The sequence below is a fragment of the Urocampus carinirostris genome, chromosome 8 (genome assembly GCF_059441175.1).
Source record: "Urocampus carinirostris isolate Australia breed hairy pipefish chromosome 8, RoL_Ucar_1.0, whole genome shotgun sequence".
NCBI lineage: Eukaryota > Metazoa > Chordata > Actinopteri > Syngnathiformes > Syngnathidae > Urocampus > Urocampus carinirostris.
Genome location: NC_142356.1, coordinates 30,159,367 through 30,175,335, shown reverse-complemented (window position 1 = coordinate 30,175,335; position 15,969 = coordinate 30,159,367). Strand labels below are relative to the sequence as shown.

The 15,969-nt window shown below is 41.1% G+C and overlaps 1 protein-coding gene across 3 annotated transcripts in view; it reads right to left on the bottom strand.

Annotated features, from left to right (window-relative positions):
* Positions 1–79: 79 nt before the first annotated feature.
* Positions 80–15,969, bottom strand: part of gpr179 (G protein-coupled receptor 179) — a 28,143-nt gene continuing 12,253 nt past the window's right edge. For 2 of the 3 annotated variants that reach the window (XM_088342289.1, XM_088342290.1), the window contains 9 exons: positions 10,501–10,597; positions 7,987–8,195; positions 7,780–7,848; positions 6,340–6,449; positions 5,987–6,225; positions 5,369–5,507; positions 5,183–5,285; positions 4,314–4,454; positions 80–4,056 (listed from right to left, as the gene is read on the bottom strand). In XM_088342289.1, the coding sequence (XP_088198415.1) occupies positions 445–4,056; positions 4,314–4,454; positions 5,183–5,285; positions 5,369–5,507; positions 5,987–6,225; positions 6,340–6,449; positions 7,780–7,848; positions 7,987–8,195; positions 10,501–10,597 (4,719 nt within the window). In that variant the 3' untranslated portion in view covers positions 80–444. Of the gene's footprint in view, positions 4,057–4,313; positions 4,455–5,182; positions 5,286–5,368; positions 5,508–5,986; positions 6,226–6,339; positions 6,450–7,779; positions 7,849–7,986; positions 8,196–10,472; positions 10,598–15,969 lie in introns of all 3 variants that reach the window. The other variant, XM_088342291.1, reaches the window with a different exon arrangement.

Below are 15,969 nucleotides of genomic sequence, written 5' to 3'. Positions count from 1 at the left end.
TTATAAAGTTCTTGATTTTCAATTCATGGTAACCCTGTGTTTTGATAAAAAGGAAAAAAATAAATGTCAATCGAAAAAGTACAAAAAGTGACCCAATTTATTTTTATAATCAGTTTTTGCATGATAAGGGTGAACTTTAAATTCAATTACATTTTTATGTGTACATGATCACACAAGAACATGGTTGGATTACTTGGAATTTTCTATGTGCTCTAGAGCATTGGCCCCTTTGGGAAAGGACGTAGGGGGTCAGTAAGAAAGGGCTTTGAAGATTCATGGCTCCCACTTTTTGTAAAGGGACATGGTCAGTGGCTTTGCCTCAATTGGAGTGCAGAATTTTGCAAATGTGTCTTCTGAAAGGTCCTCAAAAGGCTCCAAAAAAACATGTTTCTTTCCAAATTCAGACGCTTTATGTGTGCCTGATGATCCCGAAGGTGCTTCAGGTCACAAGTCGGGAGGGAAAATGAGCGCTTCTGCAGCACATTCGGCATCATCTTCCTCATCTTCCTCTGGAATGTTCTCGGGCTCCCATGTGAAAACATCTGAGTTATTGTCAGTGAAAGATCCCGATGGGCTTCTAGACATATCCCAGGGACACAAGGCGTCACGGCGACCCAGAGCCATGCTGGCCTTAGGCTCATCTGACTGCTCAGTCTTTGTGCCCTGATGTTCCTGTGTGTCTTCTTTGTTACTGCTGGGAATGGTCAATGTTTGGGGGTCCAGGATATCACTGGGGCAAGCCTGAATACCCGGGCCATCGATGTTTTTTAGATCTTGCGCTCCTCCTGTTTCCCATGGGCAAACATCTTGATGCAAACTTTCTTGCTTTCCCAGGTCTACATTGTCTGCTGCCTCCCATGGGCAGACACTAGTCCTAGAGCTGTCCTGCCTAATGAATACCTTAAGTTCCTGTCTTGCCATGTCAGTTCCAGGAATATCCTGTTTTGGCAAAACTTGAGGGTCCTCTGTTTCCCATGGACAAACATTTCCTCTTATGCTGTCTTGCTTTTTAAGAGACACGTCTTCCACTTCCCAAGGACAAACACTTTGTCGAGAGCTGTCCTGCTTTTTTATAATTTTAGGCTCCTCTGCACCCCTTGTAATATCCTTGTTTTTGTTAGCATTTGTTTCCTCTGTCTCCCATGGGCAAATGTTTTCTCGCAAACTGTCCTGCTTTTTAAGAACATTTGGTTGTTCTGTTTCCCATGGACAAACATTTTCTCTGGAACTGTCCTGCTTTTTCAGAACATTTGGTTCTTCTGTCTCCCATGGACAAATATTTTCTCTAGAACTGTCCTGCTTTTTAAGAACATTTGGTTGATTTGACTCCCATTGACAAATACTTTCCTTGGAACTGTCCTTTTTAAGAACATTTGGTTGTTCTGTCTCCCACGGACATACATTTTCTCTGGGACTGTCCTGCTTTTTCAGAACATTTGGTTCTTCTGTCTCCCATGGACAAATATTTTCTCTGGAACTGTCCTGCTTTTTAAGAACATTTGGTTGATTTGACTCCCATGGACAAACATTTTCTTTGGAATTGTCCTTTTTAAGAACATTTGGCTGTTCTGTCTCCCACGGACATACATTTTCTCTGGAACTGTCCTGCTTTTTCAGAACATTTGGTTCTTCCGTCTCCCATGGACAAACATTTTCTCTAGAACTGTCCTGTTTTTTAAGAACATTTGGTTGATTTGACTCCCACGGACATACATTTTCTCTGGAACTGTCCTGCTTTTTAAGAATATTACATTCTTCTGCATCCCATTGACAAATGTTCTCTTGAGAGGTGTCCTGTTTGTTCAGACTGCTGGCTTGATGGACATCACTTTGAGTGCTGTCCTTTTGCTTTGGAACATTATTGGTTTCTAATTTCCCTCCTTGCAATGTCTCACTTTTTACGATTGTTGCATCCTCACTCTCCCATGGGCAAACATTTGCGGAGGCACCATCTTGTCTGATGTTTTCGGACATTTCCGAGGCCGTTGTGTTGACTGTTTCTGACATTTCTGTCTCCCCTAGGCAAATGTTTCCTCTAACATTAAGGGCCTCTACTTGGCTTTCCGAGATCAAGATACATTTTTGTGGTGTGTTAATTTTGTCCTGTTGTTCAGCATCCCAGGGACAGATATCTGCCTTGATAGTAATTTGTGAAGGTGAAACTTTTGATTCTTCTTTCCTGTTCTCCAAATGACATTTATCCATTTGTATCTCTCTTAAGTCCCAGGGACAACTTTCTTCTGTTTGATTTAATCTCCTGTCTAGATTATTTGAGGGAGATTTAGCAGATTGTTCAACAGGACAGACCGCTGCTTTTGATGCTTCCTGTCGTGAGGGCACCTTTAGGGATCCCTTCATCTGTGTGGGATTAACATTCTCATATACAGCCTCTGTCTCCCAAGGGCAAATGTTGGCATACTCACTGTCTTGTTTGATGATTGGTACATTTTTTTCTCCAACCTCCCATGGGCATATGTCTGAGGATCGCTTCAATGACAGTTGTGTCTTCCCCGGATTGTCATTGAAATTTTCAGATTCATTTTGTGACTCCCACGGACACACGTTTGCCCGACCGCTGTCACGCTTAGTCAGTGTCTCATGTTGTTGAGACATGCCAGTTGGTCTGGGTGTTTCAGTTTCCCAAGGGCAGACGTCAGCCTTTATGCTTAGCTGCCTCTTTGCTGCCTGCACGAGTCCTTCCCTTGGACAAACATCGGTGTGAGAAAAACTCTTTAACACTGCCGTTACCATTCTTTGACTTCCTTTTCTGTGAGTCGATGGTGTCCTTGAGCTAATTGAGGTAATGCTACTTCGTTTACTACTCTGCCTTGATAGGTATACATTTTCATAAGTGACATCTTTTGGCACATTGTCTGCATCTCCAGGATAGATGGCAGACTTAACAATCACTAACCTTCTTGGACTCCTATCAGACGAATCCCCGGATGATAGTCTGATTGCGTTCTGCTTCACGAGGCATGGTTTTCCATCTGCAGTTGTCATGCTTCTTTTTTGCAGCGTCCTCTTCTCTGTGCTTGGACGCCGATTGAATGCAGCTGACCTAGAAGCTGTGGAGACACTGTCTTGGCTTTTCTGGGAACCTTCTCTGTTTAAGGTTTCATCCTTGCTCGACTCTCTAGCTGCTTCCACTGATGTTAGGAAGGATTTGACAGAGAGCCACTTTGTAGTGGTGTTTCGGAATGAAAAAACTCGTTGATCTTTGTTGACTTTAGGTCTCGGAGAACCTGGTGCACTTGCAGAGACTGGAAGATTGGGGACCTCTGGATCTCCTTTGTCTTGTGACAGGTTGTTTTCCACAGGCGGTAAATTATCCCAGGGACATACAAGAGCAACTGGTGAGGTCGGACTTTGCGTACTGTCCTCCTGAGAATTTGCATAGGTGACACGCTTGTGGCTCTTCTCAACGGATTGTTCTGGCTCTACTTCCCAAGGACAAACATCAGCTTTGTCAAAAGACCCTGACTGTAGTGCACTCCTTGTCTGCTCACTAATAGATAGGATTGATCCATTTCCCTTTGACATGTTCTCGATCGAATTAGTCGATGTGAGACTCCATGACTTGTGAAGCCTAGTATGGTCAGGGAGGTGCAAGAAATTAGTATCAATGGTCAGATTTTGTGCGCTAACTGATTTGCACACAGCTGGGTGCATGTCCAACGAATCTGTTTCTGATCTTTGAGAAGATCTCTTCATAATGTCAGCACTTAGCCTCGAGGAGTCCCATAAAGAAGGGGCCCTGTCCCGTGTATAATAATTATCACATTGGGACTTGTGAATAGATGGTGAGCGGGATTTTACAGAACTTCTTGTGCTGATGTTGTCTGGGGTCCTCCTGAACGAGCCGGATAGATTTCTGCTTCGGAGAGATCCTTCTCGACTGCACTGCCGGCTCAGGGGGATCTCTGCAATGCGCTTGATAATTGACCGACCCAAAGCGCAACGAGAGCTTCGTTTCTTTGAAAGGTGAGGGTTTTTGTCTTTCATCTTCTTGGCTTTGTTAATTTCCAATTGGACGTACAATCTCTTGAGTTCATCCTGGCGAATGTGAGGCATGTGACAAAAAGGGTATAAGAGGACAGACATGAACATAACATCAGAGGAAAGGTTAAAATCTGAAAAAGTAGTGATGAAGTAAGATAATGCGAGACCTCATGTACCGTTGAAGTTACGATTGCATTTTGAAAAAAGAAAATCCCACATGCTGTCATAACTTATGTTTGCTCAATTTTGTAAATTATACAATTTTTAGTGTGTTGCGGTCCTGTTGGAAAACAATGTTTTTCTAGGTTTACCCGAAAGTCATCAGGGTCCACGCTGCGCTCGCTCCAGGCTGAGCGAAAGCTGCTGTTGAGGTAGGAACGGCGCAAGTCCACCTCGTCTTCATACACTTCGGCAGCAATCTCTTCCCTGCTGGGTTTACTCATGTGCAAAAACTGTAAAACAGAAGCACAACAGATTGATCAGTTTGTCCAACCTTTGCTCCAAGATAAATAACTACTTTTTGTCACGGTTGCCATGGCACCCAATTGGCCCCGCCCATGTGGCACCAGCTGCGGCTTGTTAACAGATTGGCTTTCTGTCTATTTTAAGCTCAGCGCTGTCACGCTTCCTTTGTCAGCCCGTCAACGAACTTCTGCCCCGCAAGACGTGGGTTTCGACTCGATCTTGTTCCTGTTGGTATTTCCTGTCCGGTATTGTTCCCGTTTATTTTGACCTGTTTAATTTCGGTTCTAGTTTTGTTTCCGTCTATTTTTTTCTCTTTTATAGTTTTCTCCAGTTTTCGTTCCCGTCTAATTCCTCCTGTTTATTGTCGATATCCTGATTCATTATCTATCCTGTCTGTCCTGTCCTTTCCGGTATCGACCCCATCTGTCCGATATCAACTCGGGCAATTGGAATCGATCTCGTCGGTCTCTGGCTTCCTGTCTTTCCACGCCAGACCGCTGCCAAACGTGAATGACTCCTCATTTCCCGTAAAATAAAAGGCTTGTGTGAGAACGTCACGCGTTTGGGTCCTGATCCTGTTCTGGTTCTTGACACTTTTAGTGTGTTATTTGTTGTTTTGGACACTCTGGTTTTGGTGGTTTACATGCATAATCTTTAAACCAACACTGTTCCCTTAAAAAAGGTAAGTTTACATGTCCTGAATGAAGTTATATACCTTTGGGATGAATATCAGAGCTAGCGTCACAGTAATGGTCACGTGGGTATGCGTGAAGGAGAGGAGCAGCATCCAATCAGGATGCAGAGAAGGAAACGTAAATCTAGGATGAAACAGACTTTTTTAATTCTAATCCTTTCTAAATAGGTTTCTCTTATTGCTACCCAGACTGAGTTAGTTACCCACCGGCATAGGTGAAACATGGTGGACAGAAGCAGCTCGTTGTGGATGGCGATACCCATGTAGCGAGGTTCGTGGAAGGCCGAGGGCACCGGTCGGACAGCGGTCCACAAGGAACTGCCCCAGCACAGGAACAGAAGCTCGGCTGGTGGAGAATGCTTTCGGTCAGTGACAATTATGCTAAAGTTATAGTTTCATTTTCAAACTACAGGTACAGTTTAGAAATATAGCCGGCCAACACAAACCCAAGAGTGGGGTGTCAGTCAATGCATAAGGTTGAACTTAATAAAAGTGGGTTGCAACATTTTCTAATGGCAAAAAAATTAAGTTAACTTTGACTTTTAAAATTAAATGTGTTAAATGAAAACAAGGTATTTCAAACCAACAATTTTAAAACAAATGTCTGGCGATGGTTTAGTCCATTATATCAGAAGATGTGCAAAAATAATTATTGCTTGTGTTGGTTCAAAACAGGACTAAAATAATTTTCATCCAAATGCTATCCAGATGATGAATTAATAGTGACAATAGTTGACGATAAATCTGATAATCGCCTCCAAGTAGTAGCACCACCAATAAAAAAAATGTAGTGAACTGAATGGGAGGTCGCTTGCTCGTCCTCACCAATGGCCATCATGTAGTCCCAGCGGTCCAGGTAGCAAAGTTCAAAGCCCTGACCCTGCGCTGTGGTGGTGCTCACGATGACAGGAATGTTTCTGTCTCGGTTCTGGAGGACACCCACCGTCCAGGCGCAAAGGAACCAGCTGGCCGTCATCAACATGACGCCCAGGATCCGCAGCAGATGGAGGCTGGACATGTAAGGAACCCTCTGGGCAGTGCGTGACAGGAACACCTTCAGAACCCTGCAGAAGGAGATCATCGCCACTGGAAAATGTTGAGGTTTTTGAAACCTTATCCAAGTTGAAATCTGAACCAAAGAGAAAAACTAAACCAAACTATGATTTTGTTGATCTGACCTGTACATTTTGAGAGTGAGTGTGCCATAGACTATTGAGAAGCCCAACATGCGGACCCAGCGGAGCAAGATGCATCTGAAGGTGCTCGGTTTGAAGTAAAGGATGAACACCTGTGGACAGAACATTGCAACCAGTTAAACTAGTTAGCTGAGCGCACATCATGAGACGTTTGGGTTGATGTCTTTAAAATATTGCAGTTATGAAAAAACACAAAATGGTGTTACTTCTGACCTTTTTAAAATGATGTTGAGACTGTAAACAAACCCCATAGTCTAGCTAGCGGCAACCATTTTCAAGCAGTGGAAACATAAATCGCCTCTCTAAAGGGAACTGCCTGTCGCTCTCCAGTGCCTGTGCCACCGACTAGTAATCCAGGAATTACTGTGCACCCACTTGAGATAAGAGCATTGGCTAAAAAAAAAAAATAAGAGTGCAAATGCGCATAATTGTGTTTACAGTGCACGCGCATGTCCTTTTAATCAGGACAAATGCTGAGCTTCCCATGGAGGACTGCAAGCAACACCATGGAGAATAATTATTTTCTTCTAGTTAGGAATGGCAATATGGTGTTTTTTTCCCGAAATATTGGTAGTCATGAAAGTGCCCAATTGTGGTTATAATCAATAACTACAAAAGAGAAATCATAAAAACAAATTCAGGCCAAAGGGTTATAGAGGAGTAGAAGGATAGAAGTTCTAGGAATGTATGGGGTAATGTGTTCCATAAATAGTATTTTTGCATGTTTTTCACCATTGTTTAAGCCACAATGAATTCTAGGTAACAGTGACTAGATGGTTGCTGTGGCTCTCGGTCACTCTGCCTTTCTCTTGCAAGTTCTCTTTACGTCTCCTTCTGTCTCTCTCTCCCTTCTATATTTCTGTTTGGAAATGTATCCATACTCTAATCTATTTTTAGTTCTGGTTTTATAAAAGACACTAAAAACAGTCAATGCTGGTATTGATCACCTTCTGCGTAAAATTACCCCACTCTAACATATATTTCAAACCTTGAACTGGGCTACAAATCGTACTTTGAAACTCATTTTTGATCAATATTTTTTTTCAAATCAAACTCTAGAAATCTAACCCTGTATATCGCAAACATAGCCCTGTAAAAAGATTATTATCAAACTCTCACTTTGGTCTCAATCCCAAGTAAAACCCTAATAACGCTGTAAACACATACCTAAACAAGGACATAGCTTTGAAAGGGGCAATTTGAAACCCAGACAATTTAACTTTAAATTCAAACTCAAAACACTGTTTGAAACCCTACGCTATAACTTGAAACCCTTATTTGAAAACTTTACCTCTACATTGCTAACTTTAAAAACCAGATTGGGAGCCCAGCCCAATCTACAAATTGCAAATACAAAAGCCTCCAGTTTTATACTTCTCTGAGGCAGTTTTGAAGAAGGTTTCTAGTATGTGTTGTTCTTACCGGGAAGTAGAGGAGCAGTGAGCCAAACAAGATGGCCTCCAACAGCAGGAGGCCTGATGCACGGATCCTCTGGGAAAATGGGAAGCACAATTTAAAGCACGAACAAACTGATTTTTGGGCTCATACAAAAGCCAAACATAGTGCTACTACACTAGACAAGGCGGGGCAATGATCTGACTGCAAATGTTGAAATGGTTGCGTTTTTACCTTGCTTCTGCGATTTCGGTAGGCGGCCAGCATGCTGACAAAGACCAATGCCATGAAAGTCCCCTGGGCAGCCAAGACAGCCGCCCGCAAGGGACCATCCTCCTGAACCCGACAGGGGGCACCGTCCTGACACTGCCCGCAGCCTGGCCAGCACGGCACGCAAACTGGCAGGGATGGGTAACACTTGCCGCTCCCGCCACTGTCACCATCTGAAAACAATTGATTGCTTTTTTTTTTTTTTAGATACACGGACCCTAAATCAGTACCCTTGCTTTAATTTCAACCCCAAATCCAGTTTAAAACTCAAACTTTGCAACCTTGAAACCTGAACTAACAATCACAGTTTTAAAGCCAGGGACTCAAAATGTATTTTTCGAATCTTTACTTGTGATCTGATGAGACCTGCTGTATGGTTCTCATAATTTCTCATGAAATTATGAGAAAATGAAACCCTAACCAAAGCCTCAAAACAAAAGCGCTGTGACTTTAACAGAAGCTACAGACCCTAATTAAACAGCAAAACCCCATCTTACTTTCAATACGACTTGCACAACGGAACACTTAGCTCTTGTTAGAAATCCCCACACAAGTTTGGGCCAGAAATAAAACAAAACCCAGGCTTCAAACCAAAAACAGATCAGGAACCCTACACAGAACTGAAAACATAACAGACTCTCAAGCCTTAATTTCAACTCTCAACAAAGCTTTACAGTGTCATTTAAAGGCATGATGTAGTGGTAAAAATTCACATTTGAAACTCATTATGTTGTAAATGTAATATTTTTCTTTGAAGAAACAAGAAACTGATTTCTTTTAATACAGCAAACCCTGGACCAGGGGTTATTTTACAATTAGAGCTATGGGGGTGCTGAGCACCCACAGTGTATTATCTCTCTCCCTTCCCACCAACAACAACATAGAAACATTTTGTAGCCATCAAAAATATTAATGTAGTCATTTTAATGAGTAATGAATGATAATATAATTAATAAATAATCGACCTCCGTGTTCCCCAACACAAGCTGTTTTATTACCAAGAAGATAAAAATTCAGTATCATAAAAATAAGTATCAAAAAATAACTTTTTTAATAGTAAATGGTTTATAGATACAGTCACTAGGGATCGACCGATATAGGTTTTTCAGGGCAGATTCCGATTATTAGTATTAAGAGGAGGCCAAAAACAGATATTTGGAGCTGATACTCATTTGCTGTAAAAGCTTAAAAATTGGCGTAAGGAAATCTAAATAATGCAAAAATAATAGTAATAATAATTTTTGTAACAATTTAATTAAAGCTTTAAAAGCTCTCCGAAACCTTTTACAGTAAATAAATATTAATTTCCACACAACTAAAATGACTAATCTTTCACTTCAACCAAAAACTAGCAGTGCAGGAAATAAAATTGGGTTAGAAGCAACTTGTATAGAGGTGCATAAAAACTTAGTTAGCTCCTTGATTTTTGTTTTGTACAATAAATAAATGAAAATTTCTTTTCAACCAAGATGACTTAAATTAACTTAAAACATTGACATTTGAGCAGGGCTAGCGAATTGAAAAGTGTGGGCACTCCTGTTTAAGAGCGTGATTGACGAACTAATGTTATGATAAGAGCTCATCACTTCCACTTTCGTGTGCTTTTTATGCTCTTTCTCAATCACGAACACACATGCTTTACTGACCAACTCATGTTATGATAAGAGCTACGATATCAGTCTCCACCTCTGAAACAAGTTAAATACACGTAAGATAGCGTTAGAACGCTATCTCTTAATCACAAACACGCTTTTCTATCAAGGACATATGGATGTCGGGACATGTAAGATAAGATGCCGCGCTCTCTTATGCTCTCTTTTTCTGCGTTAGTGGCTCTGCCCCTGGTCGCTTATCCAATCACAAGGCGCTGGGTGGGTAGCGAGGTGAGAGGAGGAGGAGGGGAGGAGTAGGAGCAAGGGAGAGGGACTAAATAATCGGCTCATCAAATGTATGAAAATGTCGAAACAGATATTGTCAAATTCCCAAATATAGTGGCCGATAATCGTCCTACCCGGTAATCGGTCAACCTCTATAGATAATCAAAATGTGATGATAATGAAGTAAACTGATGAGAAGTAAATGAATAATTATCAGAATACAGCTCAATGCTGTGCTATGAATCAAATGGACTGAACTATTTCAAGCAGCTGCGTATTTCTGACGCTGCATTGTTCACATTTTTGTTTTGTTTTACTTTTTGTATTTTTTTATCTTGCGTTTTTCATCAAATTTATGATTATTCTGTCCTTTATTAAGGAAAAGAGAGGTTTTAATTATGCTCTGATTTCTGAGGGTGCTTGGGTTGAATTTAAGGGTGTTTGAGCACATGCAAACTCCAGACAGGGAGGCTGTTTGCTGGAATTGAACCTGGGAACCCTTAACTGTGAGGCAGACGTGATAATCAGTCATCGACCGCGCTGCAGCTCCAAACTTGACACTTTAATTTTCACCTTTATGATAGCCTTGAAGATGCCGTACCTCCGTCCTGATCAGCAGCATCTGGATTGTAGTATCCGTCTTTGCAGCGGCAGCAGTACTGACCAAGCCGGAATCCTCGACCACCAATCGGCACACACTGCAGCAAGCAAGTCACAACTTTTTTTAGATACCCTTCTACCACCTAAACTGATTTGCCTGCAAGTTATTGATAAAACTATAATGTTATTTCTGTTAAATGGGTAAAAAATTATGGATCAGAATATTGCCCTGGCTTAGCTGTGTGTCTTAGGTTGAATGCGGAATTCCCAGTATTATGCAAGATTAGAAAGGTTCTAGAGTGTCGAGACTTTTTTCCCAAGCCGACTCCACCGACTACGAACGGCCTTGCACAGGAAGTTGGCAAGAAAATATTTCACAATAAACTGTTTTTGGTGCAGGGGCAAATAATATTTAACTTCTGACATGCTATGACAGAATTGCCGGCCTCTAAATGACTTAATCATCATAACTGGGTTTAGGGATCAATAATTTTATAATTGCTAAAGGAATTTCTTTCCTCGTTCCTGTTTTCCAAGACTAAGACAGCTTGTATCAACAATGTCCTTTTTATTCTTTTGTTTAATTCAATTTTCTTGTCATGTTAATAAATGTAGTTTGTTAGGATCAAACACGTGTATTATTTATTTGTGTGTCTCTTTTATTTTCCTTCTGGACTGATCAATCAGTATCCATATCAACGAATTTCAAGCTAAAATGAAAATATGTTCAGAGGATTGCTTCCTTCATGATAAATGGTAGACACAATATGAGGGAAACTGTAAGCACTACCTGCCGGCCGGATCGCTAGACACCGAATTAGATTCTCAACTAGACAATTCCCGCGGCAATTGTAAGAGTTGTGATTGATCTGGAAGATTATCCCGGCATGTATATATATTACCCCGGTTGTTAGCATTATGAGTTAGCATAAAGTTTTTAGCTCAGAGAGATGTTTCTGTCATTTTTTACTTGGTTCTGTGGGGGGACTCCGCCCCCAACACACACCCCCGGTACTGGCAAGTTCATTTGAGATGGGCCCACAACCGTTAGCAACAAAGATATGCCTTGTGCTGGTCTAAAAACACATTCATGGTAAAACCATAGTAGTAACACTGTTATTACACTTTAAAAACTTTTAAAATATACATGTTCAAATAGAATGGGCCGTTCGATTTGAATTGCCCCATCCGGAATGCATTGAGCCCATTCAATTTGCTGAGTCGTTAGCATGTTAGCATTAGAATAATTTTTCAGCATGAAGAAGTTAGCATTTAGCTGTTAGCATCACTTTTTAGCATGTATCCGTTAGCATAACTCATCAACATGAGGCCATTAGCATAATTTGTAAATATGAACTCGTTACAATATTGCCATTACCAAATTTTTTTAACATGAAGAAGTTAGCATTTAGCCGTTAGCATCACTCTTTAGCAGTTACCCATTAACACAACTCATCGACATGAGACCATTGGCATAATTTGTAAATATGAAGTCGGTAAAATATTGCCTTTACCAAAAATTTTTAGCATGAAGAAGTTAGCATTTAGCCGTTAGCATCACTTTTTAGAATGTACCTGGTAGCATAACTCATTAACATGACGCCATTAGCATAATTTGTGAATATGAAGTTGTTAGAATATAGCCATTACCAATTTTTTTTATTTTGAAGAAGTTAGCATTGCCGACAGTGTTTACAGCTAGCTTGCGCTAATACTTGGGCTGGCTATGCCAGCCCAACTAATCACCAACAGTGTTTACAGCTAGCTTGCGCTAATATTTGGGCTGGCGCAGCCAGCCCAACACTTTAATATTGGCGCACATAGCTGTTAGCATCCTATCGCTAGCATCCACTCTTTGGAATTCACCATTTACCCATGTTAAAAGTAATGTGGGGTTGGGCCCCCTCAAGCCACCCTGGACAGTCCCTGGTTCCTATGACTACCCTTGGGAAAAGCCTTGTTTACCATGGCTCCCCATTATATTGAATTGGCCCATGGGAGACTCTCAAAATACATTAGAGCGGATGGGGACTTTTTTTTCGTCACCGTAAGGGGCCCCGGTGACTCGTATCGCTGTCAAGAGACAACCCACAAGAGTCCCGGTCGGGCCGGAATTTTTGGTACATGAATCGTTGGGTTACTCCAAAAGCTCTGGGAGGAGAGGCCCATCAAAATTCGGCGGAAGAAGATAGATATAATAATAATTTTATTGAATAAGATACAGCACAGGGCAATGTAGTTGTGCCTGCAAAGCAGGCACAACTAATTAAATAAAGATAATACAGTATAAAGCAATTAGTGAGGCTACGTCTTTGAATCTGCTAATTGAAAGCAAATGTCAAAAACGTTGAAAAGAATTTACTCTTTAACATATAAAAGGTTTATCTTTTTCCTGATTATGATTATAATAATCTAAAAATGTATGTGGTGCCCGAGGCAAAGCTTTGAAAAAAGGAAAAAAGATTCGCCCCTTCAAACGACGATGATTTGGTCGAGATAATGGATAAAACCCAATTCTGAAACAAATTACAAATCTCGTGATGAGAGAATTGATTTAAAAGTCCGGAAATTAAGAGACACACATAATAAATAAATAAATATGAATTTTTGTGCAGACAACAAAAATCCGCCTTTGAAGCAAAGAAAGATTCGTTAAATTTTCGCCCCTAAGAGTTTTTCTTGTTATTTTCTTTCGTCTCAGAAAAGCACATGGTCCAGACTAAGCTAACCAAAACCAAGCCACCATCTTGACGAAGGAGGGTCCAAAAAAGTACGTCCAATCACAAAAGGCTCGATTTGCCACCAAGAGTTAAATCTTAGGCTGGCCCTAAAGTTTCCACTTGCCCCCTTGAGTTTTTTCCACACTCTCCTCACTGGAGAAAGAGGAATCCAAGTCACACAGTAAACATTATTGTCACGTTCAAACTTTTTATAAAATGGTGTCATCAGCACAGTTTCTTACATAAAAAGAGGATTTAAAACTGTTATTTCTGAATTGTAATGGGTCACTTCATTCGGATTTAGAACACTTTGAAAGTGCCCTCTCAAATACCATCACAAAAATTCCCTTCCGCTTACAACACATAACATGGAGGATAAATAGATAGATACTTTATTCATCCCCGCAGGGAAATTCACAAAAGCATTGATAGTATTGTTTACTTGGCCAAGTGCCAGAACAATTTTATTAAACTGTTCGAATCCGCTGAGTGTAAATTCAATTTTTAAGCAGCTACCAACTGAAAATATTTATTTGCTCCTTAATTGAAAGAATGTTGTTCACATACCTTTATTGATATTGTAAAAAAAAACAATCAGCAATTATACATACAAAATAGAAGGTTTGGATTCTAAGAAATATTTTATGTCAGAACCCGAACAGACGGTGGACCCAGACGCGTAACGTTTTCACACAAGCTTTATTCTACGGGAACAGGGTAGTCATACGCGGGAACACAAATGCCAGCGATTCGGCGATCGCTGTGCAGAAGAGATCGAAACCGGACAGGACAGACGGGATCGATACCAGATACAGGATACAGAAGCATATATCAGACAGAGCGGGACTGACAGGATCGATTCCGAATACAACTTCAAGATACCAGACAGGACAGAATTGATACTGGTACACGAGCAGGATACCGGACAGGACAAGACAGATGGGATTTATACCAGATACTGGATACACGAGCAAGATACCGGACAGGACGAGACAGACGGGATCAATACCAGATACTGAAGACTGGAGCAAGATAACGGGCAGGACGAGACAGACGAGAACGATTCCGAATACTGCTGACTGGAGCAAGATACCGGACAGGACAAGACAGACGGGGTCGATAACGGATACTGAAGACTGGAGCCAGGACGAGACAGGCGGGATCAATACCAGATACTGGATACACGAGCATGATACCGGACGGAGTCAAAATAAAAGTCTTGCAAGTAAAGAGGTTCGTTGACGGACTGACAAGGAGTGAATGAGAGTTTAAATAGGAGGGAAGCCAATCAGGTAACAAGCAGCAGCTGGCGCCAAACGGGCGGGCCCAAGTGAGCGCATTGGGCAACTGTGACAATTTTAACAAGTGGCCCTCATTAAATTGAGCTTGTGTCATTTCAAATAATGATAATACCTATGTCTGTAATGTGATAACAAAGCAAAAAAGGGTGCTTTTGGTTTATATAGCATGGAAAATCAGCTCCTAACATAAAAGAAATTAGATTCACCTGTAAAAGTTGGTTTTCAAACAAAGTCTGTTTTACTGGTCTCATGAAGCCGTTTGTACTTTCCTACCATGTTCAAACTGAATAGTAAGGCTTAATACACAAACTATGACGGGAGGGTGCCATTTACCCCTGTTTGGCTGGAGCAAATTGTTGCAGACAAATCTGGTCTTTGAATACATCCAGGATTCACAAGGATGCGATGCGTCCGCGTTCAGGGACAAGATCCACCATCGTTAGCGAAATTATATTCGACAATTTTGTTGTAAAATTTGTTGAGTTCGGTGTTTATTGATGCACGCTGTTTGTGAACAAAAAGGACCTCACTGTATTAGAGAGGGGCAGTTCTCTTCTGTTCAACGAGGGTCATGCCCTCTTAGCTGTGGACTATCTCGCGGGAGGCCGCCTGATCTTTAAACCTTGTCACCGCAGATCTCTGAATGACCATTTCCCCTCACTAGTGCTGGAAAAAATACCTAGAAAATGGAGTTAGCTCACTCTTAGCCCTACGAACTGGCTCTGCTAACCCACGCTATGAATTGCTGGTCGAATATTAGCCTTAGCTCGTAGCCATAGTTACTAATAATTGCACAAATACTACTTACTGCTGCCGTATTTAAACGAGCTCAGTCCTGAATAATTAATTTGCCTTAAATAATGATGGCTGATTCATCGATTGTTTACTGTAGCATTGTATATTAGCCTAGCCTTCCTGTGAGAAGCTTTGATGTACTTTAAGCTCAAACCGCCTTGAATAATGATGGTAAAAACTAGCCTTGCCTTAACAGCTATTATTATATGGTAGAATCACAGGCCTGTTTGACAACCCTTGGTTTGATTGGGCAAAGTTTTTTAAGAAAAATTGTCCCAATGTGACGTTAATGTCAATTAGCTTAACCTTGAGAGGTGTTCATTAACAACAGCTTACTGTAGCATCGATATGTTTTATAACCAAAAGTGTGCGCTGATCACTAGGTAAAACGTTCGCTAAAGATCTGTACTTTTCTGGTTTAAAGACATATTTCTGCAGGCATCCTCACCGGAGTGCTGATTTTTTTTTCGCTAAGCTAGGGCGATGTGTACCTACCAAGTACGACTAATTGATATTTCACTTCATTTGTCTTAGTTAAAACTTACTTAAGATCACCTAATCCCCTAGCAATTTAATTTGTCAGACACTTGCTTAGTGCCCAGCACTGGCTCCACACTTTAGGTGAGTACTCTCACCTGTGACTCCTCTGCACCA